The 22,212-nt window shown below is 47.0% G+C and overlaps 1 protein-coding gene across 1 annotated transcript in view; it reads left to right on the top strand.

Annotated features, from left to right (window-relative positions):
- The window catches only part of SND1 (staphylococcal nuclease and tudor domain containing 1), a 410,101-nt gene that overhangs the window by 296,462 nt on the left and 91,427 nt on the right, over positions 1 to 22,212 (top strand). The window contains exon 16 of the mRNA XM_020914889.2: positions 15,030 to 15,139. Coding sequence (XP_020770548.2) covers positions 15,030 to 15,139 — 110 coding nt within the window. The remainder of the gene's footprint in view (positions 1 to 15,029; positions 15,140 to 22,212) is intronic.

The following is a 22,212-nucleotide window of genomic DNA, read 5'->3' as shown; positions in this document are numbered from 1 at the left end:
CTCCTCCCCATCTTTTCAACTGCGCTTTGTATCCTGGGTCACAGCTCAGACCCGGGTGCTCTGCTGCCCCCTTGCCACACTGTGACAGGAGCTAAAGAGCCTCAATTAAGTGCCAGCCGTGCTGTCAGTGTCCCACTGGCCATGGTGAAGGCTGCAGTCGTCGTTTCTGCAGGAATGCATCCAAGGCAGGCACTGGATGCCGAAATCCTTTTCTTTCCCTCCAGTCTCCCAAACAGAGCAGATAATCACTTCAATAGAACTATCTTTCCCTGAATTCTACAAAGTGGATTTGAGGCAGTGGTTTGGATTTGCTGTTCCTTTTTATCCCCGAGAGCCCCATGAATGAGAAAGGAAATGAATAGACGGCTTGTCACAACACCACCAGGGTCTCCACGGTGCCTGGGGCGACTGCTGCCAAACAGAATGGACGCGGGCTGGAATGGAGGCCATAGAGGCTGCTGCCTTCCTCGGGATGGGCCCCACCAGTCCCCACAGCCCCTTCAAGAGCTCCCACATCCCAGGATTTCCTTCTGCACTGATGGAGCTGTCTCTTGCTGCAGCCTCCTGCCCAGAGGAAACGTCCTAACTCTGCCTGGTCATGGGGTAGGGGGGTGGGGGTGGGGGCTGGTGCACAGTCTCTGCACACCCCTCCCCAATCAGTCCAACTTGGCAAGTTCACCTCCAGAGGTGCCTCTCTGCAGCATGCAAGAAGGGCTGCTCCCAGTGAATGAGCCCCACTACCCCATCAAACCTCTCAATGAAGTCAGCTCTAAAGGTATTTCCTGTTGGATTATGTAAGTTCCCTGGTGGCTCAGATGGTAAAGAACCTGCCTGCAGTGCAGGAGACCTGGGTTTGATCCTTGGGTTGGGAAGATCCCCTGGAGAAGGAAACGGCAACCCATTCCAGTATTCTTGCCTGGAGAATCCCATGGACAGAGGAGCCTGGTAGGCTACAGTCCATGGGGTTGAAAAGAGTTGGACATGACTGAGCGACTTCAGTTTTACTTTCAAGGAATGTTAGAATGGTAGGAAGTCAAAAACCCACATCTTGTGAACACCTGGGGATGCTTAGTCTGGAGAAAATAAGACATGAGGATGAGAGAAAATAGATGTTTTACTGTCTTCATGTATTTGAAGGGCTGTCAAGTGGGTAATGGATGTTTCATATGGTCCCAATGAGTTTGACCAGATTTAGAAGGCCTAGAGTGTCTGGTTGTGGATTTCTGATTTTATGTGGTAAAACCCTTGGAAGCCACTGAAGAGTTTTGGGGAAATCAGTCAGGAAGGAAAAATCAGGATGGGGGAAATGGAGGGCAGGTAGGTAGATCAGAAGACTTGGCCAGAAGTGACAGGAGCCTGAACAAGCAGATTCAGGTTGAGGATTGAGAGGATCCCATGGTTTACATAAACAACTGTGGAGGTGGAATTAATGGGATGAATAAGATGTAGCAATCAGTAGGTTATGTGGATAAAGTAGGGACAGATCAAATTAGCTGAGAATTTTAGACTTAACTGGTTGCTATGGGTGCAGTCGGACTAGGGGACAGTGAAAGGAGCAGAGGAGAGTTAGCAGGAAGATGAGGTTGAGTTTGAGGGATTGACAGGATGGTCAAGGGGAGATGTCTGACAACCCTCAAGGGTTGTCAGACACTCCTTGAGAGCTTAGAGGACAGTTCAGGCTTACATGTCTGTGGGTTCCAGGTGATCAAAGTGATGGAGAACGTGAAAATGGGTGGGCTTTCCAAGGGAGGCTGCAGAGAGTGGAAAGGAAGGGGCCCCAAGACATAACTAAGGGCAACAACAGGAGGCAAGACGAGCAGCCCAGAGAGAGGACCCAGGAGAAAGGAGGAAAGGGAAAGACCTTCACTATAGGGTTGGTGCACAGTGTCAAATACGTACAGAGATATAGTTACTTTTCCAAGAAGAGCAGAAAGATGAAGTCTGAGTACCAGCGAGAAGTGTGAGAGTGAGAGTTTGCTGTCACGGGCTGGAAGGAAGCAGTTGTGGGGAACAGGGCAGGGCAACCCTGGAAAGTTCACAGTTTTGAACAGGGTCTGAGGGAGCAGAGTGGGAGTACAGGAGGAGATGGTGGATATCAGAGTGACGACGTTCCTAGAACGGAGTGCAGGAGAGCCAGCGTGTGGGCACACGCCCATGCTTGCTGTTGGCTACATCGGCTTCCCTTGAGCCATGTGTGCTGCTGACTTCTTAACCTCTTCAGCTACGTGTCCGTGGACTATTTTTAGTGTCTTTGTTTAGGATATCCTCATGCCGTCACCTGTACTGATCCTCTGGTTCTGAGAAGTGAAACTCTGCCTTGCCTGGATTTTTTTTTTTTTACCCAGTTTTACAACAGGCAAGAGTCAACCCACCTCTTCTCTAAAGGGCCAGATAGGAAACAGACACTGAAATTTGAATTGCATCCAGTGTTACACATGTCACAGAATATTTCTTTTTCAACCATTCAGAAATGCAGACACCATTCTTAACTCATGGGTTGTACAAAAACAGGCGGTGGGTTGGACTTAGTCCTCAGGAAGCTGTCTGCTGACCCCTTTTTTGTGAAACTAAACCAAAAAAAGGTGAATGGTGGTCTTCATCCATAGTCTGGAATTCAAGCTACTTATCAGGATAGGATGTATTTCTGCATACAAGATCAGTCTGTGCTCTTTAAGAACCTTGGTTTCTCAGAATTCCTCTCTTTTTTGGCTTGTTTTCATTTCTGCCTTTAAGTATAAAGAGGGTGAGGTGGAGGTCTCTTCCTCACAGCATCTCAGCTCACAGTCTTATTCATTCTCCTTGCTCCAGGGGTCTTAGTATTCCTGCCAGTCGCTGGTTTTTCTCTTCTCCAGTTCCAGTAGCTGAGCATACTAATCTCTAGACATGGGGCTTTCACTTGCCTCGGGAGAAGAAGCTCAGAGAAATTTTCTGTGAGTGGAAAGCTCAAGAAAGGCAGTGGTTTGAAAGTGTACTCCACACATCTCAGAAGCATTTTGTTCAAATAACAACACAGCTTGGTTTAGAAAAAGTCACTCTAAATTTATGCGAGTAAGCAGCTTTTACATTTGGCGGCCAGGTGTATGGCAGGATACCTCCTGGAAGCTGGTACTGCAGGATCCACGTGCTCGTTTCCCGTGGCTTTCCCCCTTCCCTGGAGCTCATCTCTACCAGCCTGAACAGGAGATTCAGGTTGGTCTCTTTATCCACGAACAAGAAATTTAAAAGACCAACACGAGGATTTGGGGGTACCGAAAATGACATTTATGTTTTAGAAGTCTAAGTTTTGATTCAGAGATAAAGTTACATGTTTAAAATAAGTCAGAAAAAGCTAACGTTGAGGTTCTCATAGAAACCGACTCCCCCTCACCACTCAGACACGGGTTTGGGCTTGTTAGGTTCGGTCTCCATGGTGCCATGGTGTTACGTAAGCGCTGGAGTCATGTGGCTCTCTGATCTCTGGAAAGACCATTGTGGGCTTAGCTCTTGACCTCAGATGCTTTGTTTTCTATGTAATGAGGTTGTGAGGTGGCTGTGTTGATAGGGATAATTAGGTGAAACCCAATGGAAAGCATTTTTAGAGGGCATGGTGGTTTCATTCTGCTCCTCGTTGGTGGTGATATTGCAGCTGCTGCTTGCAGCAAACCCCCAAATGAACATGTGTGTCAGGAAGCAGACAGCCTGCCATCTCCACCCTCCCCTTCACAAACACACCCCCAGAGAAAGCCTGGCTGGCTTGTTTACGGCCGTGCACTTGGCATGTCATGGGACGGGAACAGCCTCGTTTGTCAGTGAGTTTTTTCTCCCTTTAAAAAACAATCATCGTTTTCCATCTCTTGCTCTGCGGTGGGACAAATCATAAAAGGTTATTCTGATGCTGGCCCCATTATTATCTGCCACTCCAGCTCCATCTGAAAAAGCTCCTCTCCCTTTGGGGAATGATTCTTCCGTGTCTAAAGCCAATGATAAATCAAATTGGTGAAACCAGTTCTGCACCCCGCCTGGCCCAGCCGTCCAGCATGAGGCCTCTAAGCCATCCCTTCCTTGTCTCCTTCTCAGACAGCGGTCAGTGATTTAGCACCTAACCCTCTCTCTCCTTAAAGTCCCAGAAGTAAGAGTTACAAGATTTAGCGGTAAACTCACCAAGCATTAACTAGTATAGTATGTTTGCAGGAACTCAGAAGAAGTCATTGTTATTACAGGTTTGCTGCATCTATTTTTACTCTCTGGTATTTGTTTGGCAGACAGTTATTGAGTATCTACTTTCTGGGGCTCCAGAGAGGAGTGGCATATCCATCCCCTCAGGTAATTGCAGAATGGGATCCACCAGTGATGGGCTGACAACCCATAGAGATGAGACTCAAAACATCACCCTCTCCTAGTGCTCACATCGTGTGTGACTCTTGTGCCAGAGAAACTTGTTCTTCCCTCTGGTGGGCCTCCCCCGACCCCTCCCTTTCTTCACAGGAAGCCAAAGCTCCCATCACATTGTGGAGACTGGATCTCATTGCTCCTGTTTGCCAATTAACTTCACTTTCTGGTCTTTTCAATGAATGCATCAAACATGACCAAATCAAGCAGCCTACTAAAAGTCTCCCCCAAACAGTTGGAACTATGAACTGAAAAGAGCTTCAGTCTCAGCTCTTGCCCAGTTCTGATTCCCCTGACTTCAATTACCTGAGGAATGTGATCCCTTTAATTAGGACTCCTTCGTTCTTCTTTTATCCCTTTCTTCTCATCACTGAAAGAGCCTTACCAGTGACATATTCCAAAATTGGCCCAGAAGATGCAACCTCCCCTGAGGTAACAAAATAGCGGTTTAGAGAAGAAGAGAGAGAATAAAGAATCTGAGACAATGCAAAATCCTCGTTTGTTTCTGACCCTTTCAGTACAAATTGAGGCCTTGTATGCTATTGAACTCTTAAGAACCAATGGTCTGTAGTTTGCCTAGCTCCTTGGGCCGTTTTGGGAATGTGAAAACATATGACCAGCTGGTCCTAAGTGGGATGGTTTGCTGTTCTCAATTGTTAACTGACTCACTGATGACGTTTGCAGCTTGGGGCCTCCAAATGATTTCTGCTTTATATCTTATGAGAGAGGACTGTAAGCAAGCTATTTGGTACATGAGATGTGTTACATTTCTTCTTCTTCTTCTTTTAAAAAGTTCTATTTATTTATTTATTTATTTGGCCACACCACAAGGCACGTGGGATCTTAATTCCCCAACCACAGATCACCTCCTGCCTTGGCAGGCAGAGTCTTGACCACTGGACCACTGGGAAAATCCCGAGACATGTCTTTGTTTCTGCAATCCAGCCACGTGCAAGGGTTTGGCTTGGCATGCAGATTCACATGATAACTACGTTCCTTACCATCAGGCAGCTGGCCTATCTGCCTCTGTGTTTTGTGCCAAAAGCTTAAGAGTTCTAGATTCTGTTTTTGATGCTTAGGGAGAGAGTAGAAAAATAAGAGAGTGTTACTTTTCTTGGACTGCTGTGTCTTATTCTCTAAATATGGAGTTCACTCTTACTCTCTGGGTGACATGGGTTGTTTGTTGTTGTTCTTGGGGGTAAGGATGTCAGGGGAAAGCAGAGAAATGGAACTAATTGATTGTTAGTCGCTCAGTCATGTCTGACTCTTTGCAACCCCAGGGACTGTAGCCCACCAGGCTCCTCTGTCCATGGGATTCTCCAGGTCAGAATATTTGAGTGGCTAGCCGTCCCCTTCTCCAGGGGCTTTTCCCCACCCAGGGGGTCCTGCATTGGCAGGCAGGTTCTTTACTGTTTGCCACGAGGCAGGGAGTTATGAATTGGCCAACTGCAGCAGCAAGGACTCAGGCAGAGGTGCCGGAGTGCAGTCAGTGTGACAGGCAGCTTATTTTGGCTTTCTGTCTGTGCCTTGTCCTTGACGCTCACTCCAGGGGACTGCGTTTATATAGCAAGGAGGGAGAGTGTCCGTCCGTGGTCTCCTCTCCGGGAAGCTTGCAGCACTCCCCTGAGTGCTCACCCGGGTCTTAGAGACTGGGGATGAAGATGCTCCAGGCCAGTCCTCTGCTCTACCCAGCTGTCTGTGCCCTGGTTCTGCTTCGTTCCACTGTATCTGCTGGCCAGGCACGTGTCACATGCTAGCAGGTAAAGCCTGTTTTTATTCTGAAAGCCCCACCAGAACAGTCATTTTGTCTCCTCTGTGATTTGACCAACAAAATTGGTTAAAATTTCAGGAAGCAGTATTTAAAGCAGAAGTATTTTGACTTAGATTTACTTAAGAAGTCTCTCCGTAAATGTACAAAATAAAAGTCCCCTGGTCCAGGCTGCTTTCCCAGAAGCAGAGGGATGGGCTTCTTGGCCACCTTTCAGCTTTAGGATCAAATAATTGTCTTTTCCTTTCAGGAAACTTATTTATAACCCCGTAGTCATCCCCACACTAAGTTTTTCCGATATTTCATCCAGATTTTCTTTCCCCTAATAATTACACCCCCTGTTTTCAGGCTGAGCATTTTCCCTCCTTTTTGTGTTTACACCTTTCAAATATTTGCAGATTGCTGTCGTGTCACCCTCTTAGTCACCGCCTAGCTGAGCTGTACGGATTTAGCACCTTTTATCTTTTCCTTTCAAGGCAGGCATCCCCGCCCCTGAGTCATCTCCCACTGCTCTCTAAGTGCGCTTCAGTTTTCTGCCCTTCCATCTGGCCACATGACTGCCTGGAACCGAACAGGGGGTCACGGGTGGGCATTGTTTTCCTCCTCTATTGCATTGGAAACCAAACACAATTGCGGTGCTCCAGCCTCAGGTCTCACTGACCTTGCTGGTCAGTTCAGTTCAGTCGCTCAGTCGTGTCTGACTCTTTGCCACCCCATGGACTGCAGCACACCAGGCTTCCCTGTCCATCACCAGCTCCCAGAGCTTGCTCAAACTCATGTCCGTTGAGTCAGTGATGCCATCCAACCGTCTCATCCTCTGTCGTCCCCTTCACTTGCCATCAGTCTTTCCCAGCATTAGCAGTGCTGGTCGGTGCTGCGCATATCCCCTGTCCATTTAAATTTCTTTTCCCAAGTGTGCCGATTCAAAGACCAGTGGGGCAAATGAGTATAGCTGTGTTTTCTTTTTGTCCTTCAAGTGTCACCATGGAAAAATTGGATATGTGTAGTTCGGGACCCTGTCAGCGCCTCACTGGTATTTGCATTAGGTCTATTACCCTCACTGTTCATGAGCCATTACCTTCTCTGTGTATGGACTTCTTTCCAGAAGTTCAGTTCAGTTCAGTCACTCAGTCATGTCTGACTCTTTGCAACCCCATGAACCACAGCACGCCAGGCCTCCCTGTCCATCACCAACTCCTGGAGTTCACCCAAACCCATGTCCTTTGAGTCGGTGATGCCATCCTCACCATCTCATCCTCTGTCATCCCCTTCTCCTCCTGCCCTCAATCTTCCCAGCATCAGGGTCTTTCCAAATGAGTCATCTCTTCACATGAGGTGGCCAAAGTATTGGAGTTTCAGCTTCAGCATCAGTCCTTCCAATGAATATTCAGGATTGATTTCCTTTAGGATGGATGAGTTGGATCTCCTTGCAGTCCAAGGGACTCTAAAGAGTCTTCTCCAACACCACAGTTCAAAAGCATACATTCTTCAGCACTCAGCTTTCTTTATAGTCCAACTCTCACATCCATACATGACCACTGGAGAAACCATAGCCTTAACTAGACGGACCTTTGTTGACAAAGTAATGTCTCTGCTTTTCAATATGTTGTCTGGGTTGGTCATAACTTTCCTTCCAAGGAGTAAGCGTCTTTTAATTTCATGGCTGCAGTCACCATCTGCAGTGGTTTTGGAGCCCAAAAACAAAGTCAGCCCCTGTTTCACTAACGTTTACTCAGTCTTGATTGAGGAGTTAACAGTGCTGCTCTGTGCTCGGCAGTGTGTCAGATGCTTAAAAACATAAAATTGGACTAAGACACAACCCGCAGTCACCTAGAGCCAGACATCCTGGACTGTGAAGTCAAGTGGGTCTTAGGAAACGTTACTACGAACAGAGCTAGTAGAAGTGATGGAATTCCAGTTGAGCTATTTCAGATCCTAAGAGATGATGCTGTGAAAGTGCTGTACTCAATATGTCAGCAAGTTTGAAAAACTCAGCAGTGGCTACAGGACTGGAAAAGGTCAGTTTTCATTCCAATCACAAAGAAAGACAATGCCAAAGAATGTTCAAAGTACCCTACAATTGCACTCATTTCACATGCTAGCAAGGTAATGCTCAAAATCCTTTAAGTAATGCTTCAGTAGTATGTGAACCGAGAACTTCCAGATGTAAAAGCTGGATTTAGAAAAGGCAGAGGAACCAGAGATCAAATTGCCAACATACACTGGATCATAGTAAAAGCAAAGGAATTCCAGAAAAACTTCTGCTTTTTACACTAAAGCCTTGACTATTTGGATCACAGCAAACTGTGAAAAATACTGAAAGAGATAGGAATACCAGACCACCTTACCTGCCTCCTGAGAAACCTGTATGCAGGTCAAGAAGCAACAGTTAGAACTGGACATGGAACAACAAACTGGTTACAGATTGGGAAAGAGTACGTCAAGGCTATATGTTGTCACCCTGCTTATTTAAGCTAAGCACCGAAGAATTGATGCTTTTGAACTACGGTACTGGAGAAGACTCTTGGGAGTCCCTTGGACTGCAAGGAGATTCAACATCCTAAAGGAAATCAGTCCTGAATATTCATTGGAAGGACTGATGCTGAAGCTGAAGTTCCAATACTTTGGCCACCTGATGCAAAGAGCTGATTCATTGGAAAAGACCTTGGTACTGGGAAAGATGGAGAGCAACAGAGGACGAGATGGTTAGATGGCATCACCGTCATCAAAGGACATGAGTTTGAGCAAACTCAGGGAGATGGTGAAGGACAGGGAAGCCTGGCGTGCTGCAGTTCGCAGAGTCAGACACGTCTTAGCAACTGAACAAGAAGACACAGTACCTACCCCAAGAAGCAATTTCACCTTAGTTTTATTTGGGTTGGAAATACCAAGTTCTCACATAGGCTTACTTGTGGTAGCAGTGAGAGGAGAGAGATTTATGGGAACATCCAGTAAACTCTTAAACAGGAGCCAAGCTAAGACCAGATCTTACGGATTCTGGAACCCCTGAGAGCAGTCTTTGGTCAGAGGTGGTTCGCACCTCCCTGCTCCAGTGTTGAAGCAGTCCCCTCCCCTCCTTCCTCCTCCTCATGGCCTCATGTTCTGCACACTGCCCAGTTTCCAGAAGGAATCTTTCTCACCTGTTATCTTTCACTTCTCTTTAGACAGAGCTTACTTCCCCTCTGCCATCTGCTATAAATTGACTATCCTTGAATCAGGTACAGGAGCAACTCTGCCCTCTCTCCCTCATTTCTCACCTCCTGCTCTGGCATCCATCCCCAACTTGTGACTGGGGAGAGGACAGAAGCCAGGGGCATGTGTGTGAAAACAGCTGCCTGAGGCTGCCTCTTAGCAAGGGACGGGCCAGTGGCTAGCCCGTGATTGACTGGTCCAGTGCATCGTCCCAAGAGTCTCTTAGACAGAGATGCACCTTCCTGCCATAATCCAGATATCGCATGTTACTGCATAACATCCAGCACCCTAAAGACTGATGATAAATTCCGTCACCGACAGCATACTTCATACAATGGTGGGGAAGATGATATTGTCATACTGCTAATTAGGCTTCATTCAGACAAAGTCTCTTTTTCATCATTGAGTTTTCACCTCCCAACCCAGTGCCTAACCCAGAGTAGGCAGTGATGCATATTTGTGAAATAGGGAGAGAAAAGGTCTGCCAGGGGATCTCGGCAAGTATCCAAAGGCAGAAGGCTCCATCCTTCCCTCCGTGATGTCCAATGCAGTAACAAACATACAGTAAACGAGTGATAAACACCATCGACTAATCCTTCCAGTTGGTTACTGTTTCCACTGGAGTTCTGTTTCCAGCTGCAAATGCCCGGCCTCTTGTTTGCTGGACTAAGAGCCACTGGGAAGCTGTCACTTCTAGCCGAGGCAAATTTGTGATACTTCCGTCACTTCAATAAAGAAAAAAGGCACAATGCTTTGAGCCCAGAGGCTTAATTATCATAAAATTCAACATGTAATGTAAAATATTCAAGCAATACATGACTCTCTCACATGGCCATCAACAGAATCTTATGTAGCCATTATCGTATCATTTACAACAATTTGTACTTCTTGCTCCAGAGCTGACTGACCGAAGTGTTTGTGTTAATTGACCTAGTTAGTCAATGTCTCTAAATGTATAATTTCTTTTTAATAGAATGCTCGTATATAAGCCCAGGATTTGACATTTGGAAGGAGGCGCCCTGTACTCCCGGAGTCAAACCTGACATGGGAAATCTCAGAAGGGCATGATGCAGACAGTAGGATTTCCTGGCCAGGAGAGAATTTTGGAGCTCCTTCATTTTACAGTCAGAGACCTTGAGTCTTGGAGATGTGTGATACTTTGTCAGCAGCAGAATAGAAACCAGAAATGATGTGCCGATGGCTGGTGATGAATTTTCTCTTTCTCAAATGTACAGGATCAAGCAAATTCTCTTCTGGTTCTGTTTTTAAGTAATCTTGGTCTGCCTTCCTATCAGTGTAGAGAAGGTGTGAGGGATAATGGCTTTTCCCTTAGGCAGGTCTGTCTGTCAGGCTTTAAAGAGGTCAGGGAGCCTCTGGAGCAGAAGCAGGCATGTCTGGCCTGCCTCTCCTGTGTCTGCCCTTGGCAGAAGTCAGCTGCGAGGGCCCCATGGGGGTCTATCTCTTCTCCATTCTGCCCTCCCCATTATAGGACGGAAATGTTCAAGAATGTTTGGGATTTAAAAAAATGACAACAATGTTTTCAGTATTCGAGGCTTGCCTGTGTCAGGGGTCAGCTTGGTGGCTGACCTGCACATGTGGCATTGGAAGCTCAGCACAGTTAACTGTGTCCTCGTGAGCAGGTAGGGCGGCCCTGGGGCCTTAGTGGGGAAGAGCAGCTAGTGGCGACTGAGCCCCAACCAGAATTGCAGCTCTGCCTGGCCTGCCTACCGAGGGCTTCCAGAGCCCGGTGACACGCGCTTCCCGCTCACCTCTGTGGCACGTGGGCCGGCCCAGCTTAGCTTCTGCAGCCTCCGGGTCGCTGCAGAGAGCCTGGACTTCTTTCCCGTGGTATGTTTTCTTTAGCCTTCTCTAAGTCCATTGCATCAGTAACAAAGCAGCACACTGGGGACGCCAGCCCGGCACCGAGGGGCATTTGAGTCAGAGGTACAGTGTGGACGGGCTTCCCTACTGACCAGCCTCTCCGGAGGGGAGAGCGTAGCAGGATTCCCCTCGCTGGCTGCACGTGTCCTCCCCCTGCCTTCAGCAGCTACGTCTTGTCTCTCCTACCTTACGACGTTACCTTGTTTGACTTACTCTCTGTTAGTGGGCCACATATTTCTTGTCCTGTCCTTGATCCCTTGGGACACGAAAGCCAAGTCCCAAAGCTGGTATGTAAGCACTTGGTGTAGCCTTTGACCTCTCAGAGAGGGCCGTCAGGCCACCCAGCCTTCTTTCTTCACACCTCAGTCTTCCCCAAGCCCTAGACCTTGCAGCTCCTCCCCCTCACCCCGAGGTTTTCAGTTAATTCAGTTTCGTAACTGTATGTCGTTTTCATTAATGAAATAGAGAAGGGAGACAGAGTATCACATGTAGTCACAACTGACCACTCTTTTGTAGAAACTGTTGTATATATGTGCATCCCCATATGTGAATGGGGGGAGGGAATCATAATAAATGATAAAAGTTTGAAAAACACTCATCTACTCAGTCCGTCTACAGAAGTAGCTTGGCTCATCAGGTTTCTAACACTCAGATAGTCAATGTTGTAAAAGCCCTTCCTGCTTTCCTAGCCCCAACTGTTGCCCTGGTCTGGTAATAGATTCCACCTCACCCACCCACTCCCTGTTTTGCGATCCTGCCTGGGGGCCCCCCTTGTATCTAGGGATCCCCCTGCCTCTGCTCTCGAGGACCCCAGTGCCGCGGGCACGGCTGCCACACATGGCAGCTCCAGCTGCTGCTGCCCTCACCTGCCCAACACGAAGCGGAGTCCCCCAGTCCTGCACTCCTACCTTGTCCGACACTGTCTGGCGACAGCAGTGCTTGACTCCAGAACTGGCCTTTTTCTCAGTAGCTTTAGCGGCTGACAGTCTAGGGTTCAGATTGGCTACTTGGTGACTTGGGGCCACATGTCAATTCATTGGTAGTCAAGGATGCTCAGTAAATACTCATTCACCTTTATTCTCCTAGAACTTATACCTGGGTCCACCTGGGTTTCAGTGTTTGGTACCTGCTCCCACTGGATAGAACCTCTCTCTGTCCTAGTAATTAGCATCAGCTAAGCCATCCTGACCCAGACCTGAGATGCAACGTTGAGACAGGTTTTGCCTCAGAAGGGGTTACTTCAGAAGAGGCAGGTCAGAGAGAGGGACGAATCAGCCCAGGAGAAAGGGGAGTGAATGATAAAAGCAGCGAGGATGTTCTTGTTCTCAGGCAACTTTCCTTTCTCTTACCGCCTGCCTGATGGGAATTGATGTGCTGGGATGTGTTTACTTTTCCCATTTGGAAGGCAGGGAGACAGCCTACTTCAGCTTGTCCCCTTGAAGAGCTGGAGCCCAGCTCCTGGCAGGTGGAGGGGTAGCAGAACTTAGGCCCGCCTTTGCCTCTGAGTCCACATGCAGTGGTTAAGGTTTGCTCACCACAGGCCCAAGAGTCTCTCCAGGCTTGAATCCATTTCAGCTTGACTTATTTGCCTCCCCAGGCTCAGTGGGCCATCCTGCCTCTCCAGTTAATCACTTGGTGATCTCCCAGGATTCAGAGAGGGCTGGCGGGGTGTGTTGCCCCCTTGAGATTTCAGAATACCCAGGCAAGGACAGGGAAGAGAGTGGGGACATCTGGTCACCTAGAGTGACTCTGTGACACCGCAGCCCCACCCACAGGACCCCAGTCACGTCCCATCCGAGAGTCACAAACAAACTGAACACTTGTTTTCGCGGTACTCTTGTTTCAGCAACAGTGTTTTACCTATGCTTATGTGGCCAGAATAGAATGGTTTATTTTCCTCTGATAATTACAATTTTTGCTTAGTGTACACATATAAAATGGAAAGGGTTTTTGGTTAATAACATTGTGAAAGTCATGGATAGGCTAGCTTTCATTTTTCTGGAGCCCTCATCTCCTCTCAAAGTGAATCTTAGGCTTCTTGGTCCCATGAGTTTATTGATGTCTTTTTCAAAAAATCAGTTCCACTTCTCCTTCACAGCCTGGCACTAAAGGTGCAGGAAGGGAGAGAGGCAGCCCTGGGGACCTCCTGCCCAGGTGGCACTCAGGTAGGGCCTTCCGCATCCCATCTCCGCCTGAGTGGGGGAGGGATCCTGGCACCAGCTCCAGGTACTCCCCTGCTGTGGTTTCTCTCCTGGGGCTGTGCTCCCCGTCCAGAGTTCTGTTCGACATCGTGTGTTCCTTTTCTGAGGCCTGGAGGCTTGGAGAGAGAGCTCTGTTCTTGAGCTTCTGAAAACCTGGGGTATAAACTATTACCTTTCCTCTGAGCTCCTTGACCTTGAATCTGTGCTGCGGCCAGAAACATGTGCAGCCACCTGGCTTCATCTGTAAGGGGTGTACCTTCTGTCCCAGCAGCAGTGGCCCCTGTTCTCCCAAAGGCTCCCAGCAGGTGACCGCCCTATGCCACCTTCCCAAGCCAGATCATCTGTCACTGTCCCTGAGGCTGTTTATAAATAAGAGGTCACACCTTCCAGCAGAACTGCCTTATTGCAGCAGGAGAGGCCAGCAGTGGTTTAGATATGGGCACTGAGTGTGTCCCGCCTCCGCATATTATGATTACTTTCCTTTCCTAGGTTTCTAACCTAGGTTTTTGGCTTTGTAATTACGCAGCTGCAGTTTGAATTTTGGGGAAATCTAATTCAGACATCAAAATGTGACAGTAGTTCGTGGCCTGTCACAGGTGACCACCATCGATGATAAATATCTGCAACATAATGATTGAAACAGAGAAAGAAAATGCAGTCTGCTTTGGTTAGTGAGCACCCATATTGTATACAGTGCTGTCCTTGAGTACATAGGCATGTGAAAGGGGAGATTTTGTCCTCAAGAATCTTGCAGGCTACTTTGTAGAATGAAAGAGGACTGAGATTTTGAGCATGGGTAATTGTGTCAGTGATAATAATGATACAATAATAAGAGCTGAAATGTATTGAACCTTCCCATATGTCAGGCATGGTACTAAATATTTGCCGTAATAATCTCCCCTAATTCCGCCAACAGCCACGTGAAGTAGGTTTTACAAATAGGACAACTGAGGCTTTGAGTGGGCTCAGTCACTGGGCCATGGTCACAGATCTAATAAATGACAGCTAGGATGTGAATCCAGGTCTGTCTGGCTTCAGACACCTAATATTTCATCAAGATTCTGTTTTTTTTTCTGTCTCCCATTCTGAATGAAATACTGATGGTACTGTTGTCCCAAATATAGCCAGAGGACAGAAGGGGAAGCTTATTTGAAGAGGAAAATGACACCAAGTTAACACTTTTGAATTGGTTGCGCAAGTCAGATAGTAAAGAGAAAATGTCTAGGCATCAGCCAGAACAGCTCTCAGGAGGCAGAATGGCTGGGGATATCAGTGTAATTTAGGTGAGAGAGCCATTTGTGTAAGTGATGGTTGAAGCGGCGAGACTATAGTTCCTTACAGAGCGAGGAGTCCAAGACAAGGATTCATCCCACATCTTGGTGGAGTGGGGGGTGTTTCCCAAATATCTTACTTGGAACTCCCCTGGTGATCTTAATAATTTCCAGACCCTGTGACCAAGATCCCCTTCTCCACTGTTGCTGCCCTGATAGTGGTCATTTTTCCCACCTCAGGTGAACTAAACACCTCCCCTCCTGCCACTTCTCGGTCCTACCTCATGTCATGCATTATCATCCAGCACCTATGTGGCTATCACAAATTCTTCCTTTCTCCTGACACAGGTATCGAATGCCCCAGAGGAGCCCGGAACCTCCCAGGTTTGGTGCAGGAAGGGGAGCCATTCAGTGAGGAGGCAACACTTTTCACCAAGGAGCTGGTGCTGCAGCGAGAGGTAGAACGTCTTCCAGTTGCTTCTTGGATGAGGAGGGCGGAGGGAGCGGGGCTCACTCGGTCTGGTGTTTTCCTGCAGTGTCAGAGATCCGTCTGCCCCTTTCTCTGGCGCTCCGCCTTCCATGTCCATGATCCATTCCATGTCTGCCCACATCCTGTTCCTGGAGCCCTGCTTCATTGACCAGCTACCCGCCAATTGCTCCTCACCCTGGGTGTCCTAGGATGAGGGGTGAACGCCAGCCTGCCCAGCCAGGATGCTGAGGCAGTGAGCTTTCAGCTCTGTGGTCTCCTTCTTGGTGAATCAGCCCAGAGCTGCCTGCCTCCAGCTGGATTTAGAAGCTTGACTAACCCTGTCAGGGGCCAATTTTCTTTGAACATTTATTTGTATCTTTGAGTAATTGCATTTTCTGTAGCGGGTTTTCTGACTTAATTTAATTGTATTTCTGTTTCTGCCTGTTGGGCTGGCTCTTGCAGGCAGGAGTGAGGCTGCTCAGCTGCCATGGTGCCCATCTACCTGCTAATTTCTATCAAGTCATAGTCAACAGATCCATCTTCTTTCCAGGAGTATGCCTGTCACTCATTCTGCTAGGGGAGCACAAAAAAGGAACAGTGGGGAGTGTGCTGGACTCGGGCTTAGGGTTTTAGATCTGCCTTTTTCCTTTTTTTTTTTCTAAGCAGTCAAATCCACAGGGTACCTCCTGCTTTAATGCAATATCATATTTCATAACAGTGAAAAAGATTATGGGGATCTTAGAGGTTAGCTTGCTCATGGATCTTTGTAGATTCCTGGGAGCAGTAGTGTGGGCTTCTTTGGGATGTTAAGTGCTACAAATTCCTGTTTATAAGCTTTCACATCTCTCATTTTGATTTGAAATGTCAGTGAATATATTAAGGGGGGGGGTGCTTAACCTCCTTAATTGTCTCATCAGTATCACATTGCCCTCTATTTCATGTGTGGTCAGATGCATTTGTTTGTGAAGAAGCAGTCCTCATGTTGGTATGCAAGGTGTCTTTCCCTGCTATTTTGCAACTGCACCGAGCAGGCTGAATTGTTATCAATTAAAGCTACCCCGCCCCCATGTGCCAGAGAAGTGTTTCCAGAATCCAAACACTCCTGTTGTCAGTAGCTATTGACATTTTTGACCCTATAGGAATTGAGTTAAAGGGGCAGATATTTTAGAATTTCACTCCTGCAATATATCCTTTGAATAAGGAACTACAGAACTGTTTCATGTTGGAATAAGCAGGTGAGTCCACTCAAGGTCATGACTTGAAGACTTCACACAGGGAGCAGGAACAGAGGTTGTTTTGCTCACTGGGCTGCGTGAGACATTTCTTGGTAACATCCTCATCACTTACTCTCTTAGTCACGTTTCTGTTCATTTCTCACCAGTATCCTCTTCTGTTGTTTCACATCTTCTAAAGCTGCTTTCCCTTTTCTTTTTCAACTCTTGTTTCCCCAGCCATTTTTCTTCCTGATCATGTTTCTGGCCCACTGGTGATACCCAAAAGCACAAAGGGGGTCAAAGAGAATACTGACCACTGAAAGGAGTGAGTGGCCCAAAGCTCTTTTACTGTCTCATGGTTATTATGACCTTACCTTTGTCTGTGTACTTGCTGATATTTGATTGTTGAAAAAGCTAAAGCGTCTTCCCCATCCTCTTTGGTGCCCCTGGCACGTAAGTGAGTTTGCAGATCCTTAATCTTATCCATGGTTGATACTGATCTTAGTCGGAGTGTCCCAATCTTTCATACCTGTAAGTTGGGGATTCTTGATAGAGAAACATGGAGCCTTTCCATATTTTCTTAGCTGCTTGGATGATTGTTGGGCTGATGGGTTTGAAAGGTCTTTATCCAAAGGAAAGACAAGTATGGCCTAAACGGAGGATAACTTGGGATTCTGACTAAAGGAGCCAGTTATAGCCAATTCTAGGCGGTTTCCTTCATAGTACATGAAAACTCCTTTCTGAACAGCATAGGAATGAAGGGGGGGTTTTGTTTTGTTATAGGCTTGTTCACTAACTTTTGGCTGTATAGTATCCTCATTTTCATTTCAGGAGTTGTCCTGGGGAGTGTTTCTCTTTGCCATCTTCCCTCTACCCCACAAGAATGTAGAAATGCCTGACAGATTGGTCCTCAAGTGTAGAGATCCTTCCCATTCTTAGGAGAAGGGCCATGTGGTTGCCTGGGTGGCTGAGCATGGGACCACAGATGCGCACCGCACGGAACTCTCACCTTCAGGGCAGTGTCCACTGAAGACTTCTTTCCAGGAACTCTTCAGGGGCCAAACGCTGCTGTGATGGCCGCAGCTGAATTCCCTTGGTAATCACATTTAGCTCAGTAAAACAGGTGTGGTGATGTGATTGTCCTTGACCCTGCCACATCCCCCTCTTTATTTATATATATATATATATATATATATATATGTTTTATTATCTTACTTTTTATTATCTTCCTTCTTACCTTCCCCAGTCACTACAAATCTGATCTCGGAAAGGAGCAGCACTCGGATCTTAGGTTGATTTCACAGCACCTCCTGGGGCCCATGTGTGACCCCACAGAGGGAGGCATGGCCATCAAGCTGGACTCAGGAATCCAGAGACTGGCTTGAGAAGGATGTGAAGTAGTGGAGGGGCTGTGTAATAAACACCCGAGCAGGGAGCAGACAGAAAGCTCAAGTGTGGGGCACCTGGCCCTGAAAAGTGTCTCCTTGTTTATGAGGTGCACTGTCTTAGCTTTGGGTCAATGGGGCAGGAAGTGCTGTCTGTCTCTTTCCCAGTTTCGGGTGGAGACAGACTTGCAGTTTTTGCATCCCATATCCTCTTGTGGAGCCTGCACTGTCACACACAAGACCCCTCTCATTTCAGCCAGCCCCTATTATCTTGAGACCTGAGCACCCTGCTTTGCCAAAGTGTGTTTTTACAATCACACTCATCAGGAGAGAGTGCCTGGCATTTTTGGCCATCACGCAGCTCATTTTCCTGAGTGTCTTCCTGCCACCTCTCATTGCCTTTCTGCCTTTTTTCCATCTTTCTTCATGGCCCTTCTCCTCAGCCATTGGTTCCTCTTGGCATTTGTTCCCTTCCCTGAGTCGGGACCCTGACAGGACTGTTCAGGTCAATGGTCTGGGTATCCTGGTGGTGCTGCCAGCTTCAGGGTATTAACTATAGGCTAGACACGACATTGTTACCAGATTCTCTTTGTAACCTGGAAGGCCACAGCAACCCAGGAACTCTCAAAGGACTTCAGCTTTTCTTCCCAGCCTCTCTCATTTGGTGTAGAGCAAGGGTGGGCAAGCCCGGCCCACTGCCAGTTTTGTAAATAAAGCTTTATTGAAACACAGCCACACTAACCTTTTTATATACTGTCTATGGGTCCTTGCATGTTATAACAGCAAGGTTGAGTGGTTCCAACAGGATATATGGTCCACAGAGCCTGGAATATTCACTATCTGTCTTTTTATCAAAAATGTTTGCTGACTGTACTACACAGGTTTTGCTGGGTTGGGTTTAAATGACTGGGTATAGCCCTGAAAATGGATTTGTTCTCATGTCCCCTGCCTTTGAGGCTGGACCACTTCTGGATCACACAACATGAGATCATTGTGTCCCACTGGACAGCATGTGCGTGGTGACACCCCCTCTGCCAGGCACCCCCCCGCCCCCCAAATACAGCTGCCTCTTTCAGGCAATTCCCTGCCACATTGCCAAGGACAGGAAGATCCGGTGTAATTTCCCAGATGGAGAATTGTGCCCGTTGCTAGCATCTTCCCAAAAGTAGTGGTGAGAGAGAGCATTAGATAACCAACCAGCTTAAAAGTGCAAACTCCGAGTTTTTCACACTCCAGTTATCATGTGGTCCTGGGTAAGTGATTCTTCTCTGCCTTGGCATTGTGTCTAAAACATTGATCCAGCGATCCCAGGTCATCCTCTTCTTTCTGAAGCCCTTCCTGGGAGTTAAACAGTCGTTGGGGAATCTCTCCACACCTTTGTGTCAGAAGGCCAGCTAGCTAGCCCTCGCTCACTGATCCAATGCTGCCGCTGCAGCAGGAGAACCTGCACTGTTAGAGAGGGAACCAAAAGGTGTTATTAAAAGAGATCAGCACCACAGTTGAACCCTCTTCGCAGTTCCCGGCTGTAGGAAGGCAGTTCCCGGGGGGATGGGGGCATCATTTCCAAGGCCTTTCTGAATGACCCCTTTGTCCTGAGCTCTCCAAAATTGCCCTTTGCTGCTGCCTGGAAAATGACATCCTCATGCTGGAGAGTGAGCCGAAAGCTCAGGCTGCTGCCCTGACCTATTTCCCTTCTTCCTGCCGGCATCCACAGGGAGGCTGTCCCCCTGGGGAGCTCATTCTGCAGGCTGCAGTGGCCTGGGCTCAGTCCTGGATTCCCTCCCTCCCACTACCCCTGCTTTAAAAAAAAAAAAAAAAAAATACAAAAATACACAGAAGCATCGCAAGCAACTGTTGCTGTTTGAAGAGCAAGTATTTATGTTTTAGAAAAATGTGGGCTCAGCATTGAATATTGGTGTCTTATTTACAGAGGGGTTTGTCTGGGAAAGAAGAATACTTAATTTAAAAGGAAAGTGGTTCCTTCTTTGTTTTAGCACCAAATGTACTGCGTCTGATGAGAAAAAGGTAAACCGGTCTAAGCAGTTCACCACTGATCAAAATAGTGTTTTCCCTCATGCCCTGTCTTTCCCCCAGAGTTCTTGGTACCTGCCCTCTCGCCCTTTCTTTCCCGTCTGTCCATGCAGGCCCCTTCCCTGTCCAGGAGACAAATGTGAGGAGAAACAGTAGCCATGTTACTTGTCTGAATCAAATCGATGAGGATGGTTCAAGCCACGGGAAGTCCACCAGGGTGGAGGACACCCACTGCTCTCCAGCTCTCACCAGTGTCTTGCCCCTTGCTAGCCCTCGCTGAGCTGGAGAGAATAACCTGCTGGAAAAGCAAGCCAGCCATCCGGCAATGTTGCACTTATTTAGACAAAGACACCCTATTCTATATTATCTTTACCACTGCCCAGAAAAGAGCAAAGACAGCAAGCCAGCTTTCTAAACACCTCTGTTATCCCCCTAGGCATTAAAGGCTGATTGAAGGGTTGAGGCTTTTTCTCACCTCCCCCACACATTCTTGACAGTTCATCCCACCGGGGGTCTTTCCTTTTTTTTTTTTTTTCAATTAATTTAAGGCTATTTTCTTTGATGGGGGCTCAAGTAAAGATTTTCTGTCTTAATAGTGATCAATTTTGTATAGCATTTTCTAATGTAAAAGTGCTTTCTTATATAATACTTTGTTTTACTCTCACAGCAAACCTATAAGAAAAATATTATCCCCAGATTTACAATTCTAGAAACTAAGATGCAGAGTGAACTGCCTCTATTCACAGAGCTTATTGTAGGACAAATATCAATACCAAAATTCAAATGCCTGCATTCCCAAATGAGTGTTTTTTCTCCCCAGATTTTGCCAGTTTTGCTATTATAAGATGGTTATTCTTTTTAGCTATGTTGTATATTCCTCAGCCTTCAAATATCTGGAACTAATAAATTTGTAAAGGATCTGCCTGGAGGTCCAACACTGGTTGAGCAGTCAGAGTCTCTGAGTCTGACTCTAGGGGCTCACAACCGCAGAAGAGCCGTGCCTTCCCAAATTACTGACTCTCTTCTTGTCATAGTTCTTATATCACTTATCTGCTTGATTCCTGCTTCATCCTTTGTTTGGCCTTAGTGGGCTTTAATTTTTGTATAATTTCTCTCTGACCTGCCTTGCTTCATATTAGTTTGATCATGTATGTCCATATTTCTATTTTTAACCTTTCTCAAAAGATGCATCATTTATAAATATGTAACTCCCCATTGCCTCTGGGATGAAGTTTAACCTCCTTAGTTTACATGTATCTGTGATAACCTCTGAACTTCAGGTATCTCCACTATTCGTTTCATAATCTGCACCTCATCACAACTGACATTATAATTCACGATTCCCCATATGTAACATTTCATTCCATATCTCCCATCTGTGAGGTCAACTTAAGCTCTCCACCCAGTATATCAACCACCCCCTTCTTTTGCTCTCTTATTCCCATCTGTCCATCCAGATATACCCTCTTCTCTCTCTTTAGCGCTCCCTGGATCTCTCAGGCTGGGCAGATGGCTTTCCTTCAGTCCCCAGAGCGCTGTGTCCATACAGACATCGGTCACGTACGGGCCAGTGATGTTGAAGTGATCTGTCTGTGTTGGCCTCCCCACTAGATCATTAGCTCCTCAAGGACAGGGAGCATGCTTTCTGCCTTTGTGTTCTTTGTATCTTGCCTCTTGTGTAACTGATAAATGTTCATTAAATCATTAAATCAACTCATTGATTCCCTGTGACCTAATTCTAGAGACTGGGAAGAAGGCCTGTTCTTGTCTGTTCTGGTTCTTCAGGAAAGCTAAGCTTAACATTTGTGGGGTGGAGAGGAAGTCTTTGGAGTATTGAGGTTGGACATACAGCTGCTAATTTAAGATCTTCTCATAGAAAAAGTCCATTACTCAGACCTGACTGTGCTTTCTAGGGGACTCCGACCTCCTTTGGTCTCCCTGTCTTACAGATGGGGTGATGAGATAATGGTATTTGAGCGTGCGTTTGTTTGTTTTGTTTTTAATTCCAGTGTTCAAACAGAAAGCATTTTGTCCTTCCCCAGGCTCCTAATAGATGCTGCTTGTCTCTTTCCCTCCCTGGTGGTTTCCGTCCTCTGCTTTTGTTGATCTTACTGAGGTGAAGGGTTTATTTTGAAGTTCAAATTTCTGTTCAGGGATAGGCTGCAAGCACCGTGTGAATACCAGGCTGCCCACTTACAGCTCCTTCATTTATGGGCTCCTGACTCTTGCCAAGTTACCTCTAAAAGCTCTAGGAGGAGGGCCCTCAATTCCCATTCTAGTCCTATTCAATGAAAATGGCATCAAAAATCAAAGAGGTGAGGCTAAATATAATGAAGAACGTCACATTGCCCTTTTCTCCCTCCTCCCCCCAGCTACTGGTATCCACCCCCACCCCCAACGCCCCGTTGGCTTTTAAACTCCTTGGGAACCAG

Source organism: Odocoileus virginianus, chromosome 1 (assembly GCF_023699985.2).
Source record: "Odocoileus virginianus isolate 20LAN1187 ecotype Illinois chromosome 1, Ovbor_1.2, whole genome shotgun sequence".
Taxonomy (NCBI): domain Eukaryota; kingdom Metazoa; phylum Chordata; class Mammalia; order Artiodactyla; family Cervidae; genus Odocoileus; species Odocoileus virginianus.
Note: the sequence above shows the minus strand (reverse complement) of the source record. Positions and strands in the feature narration are given on the sequence as shown.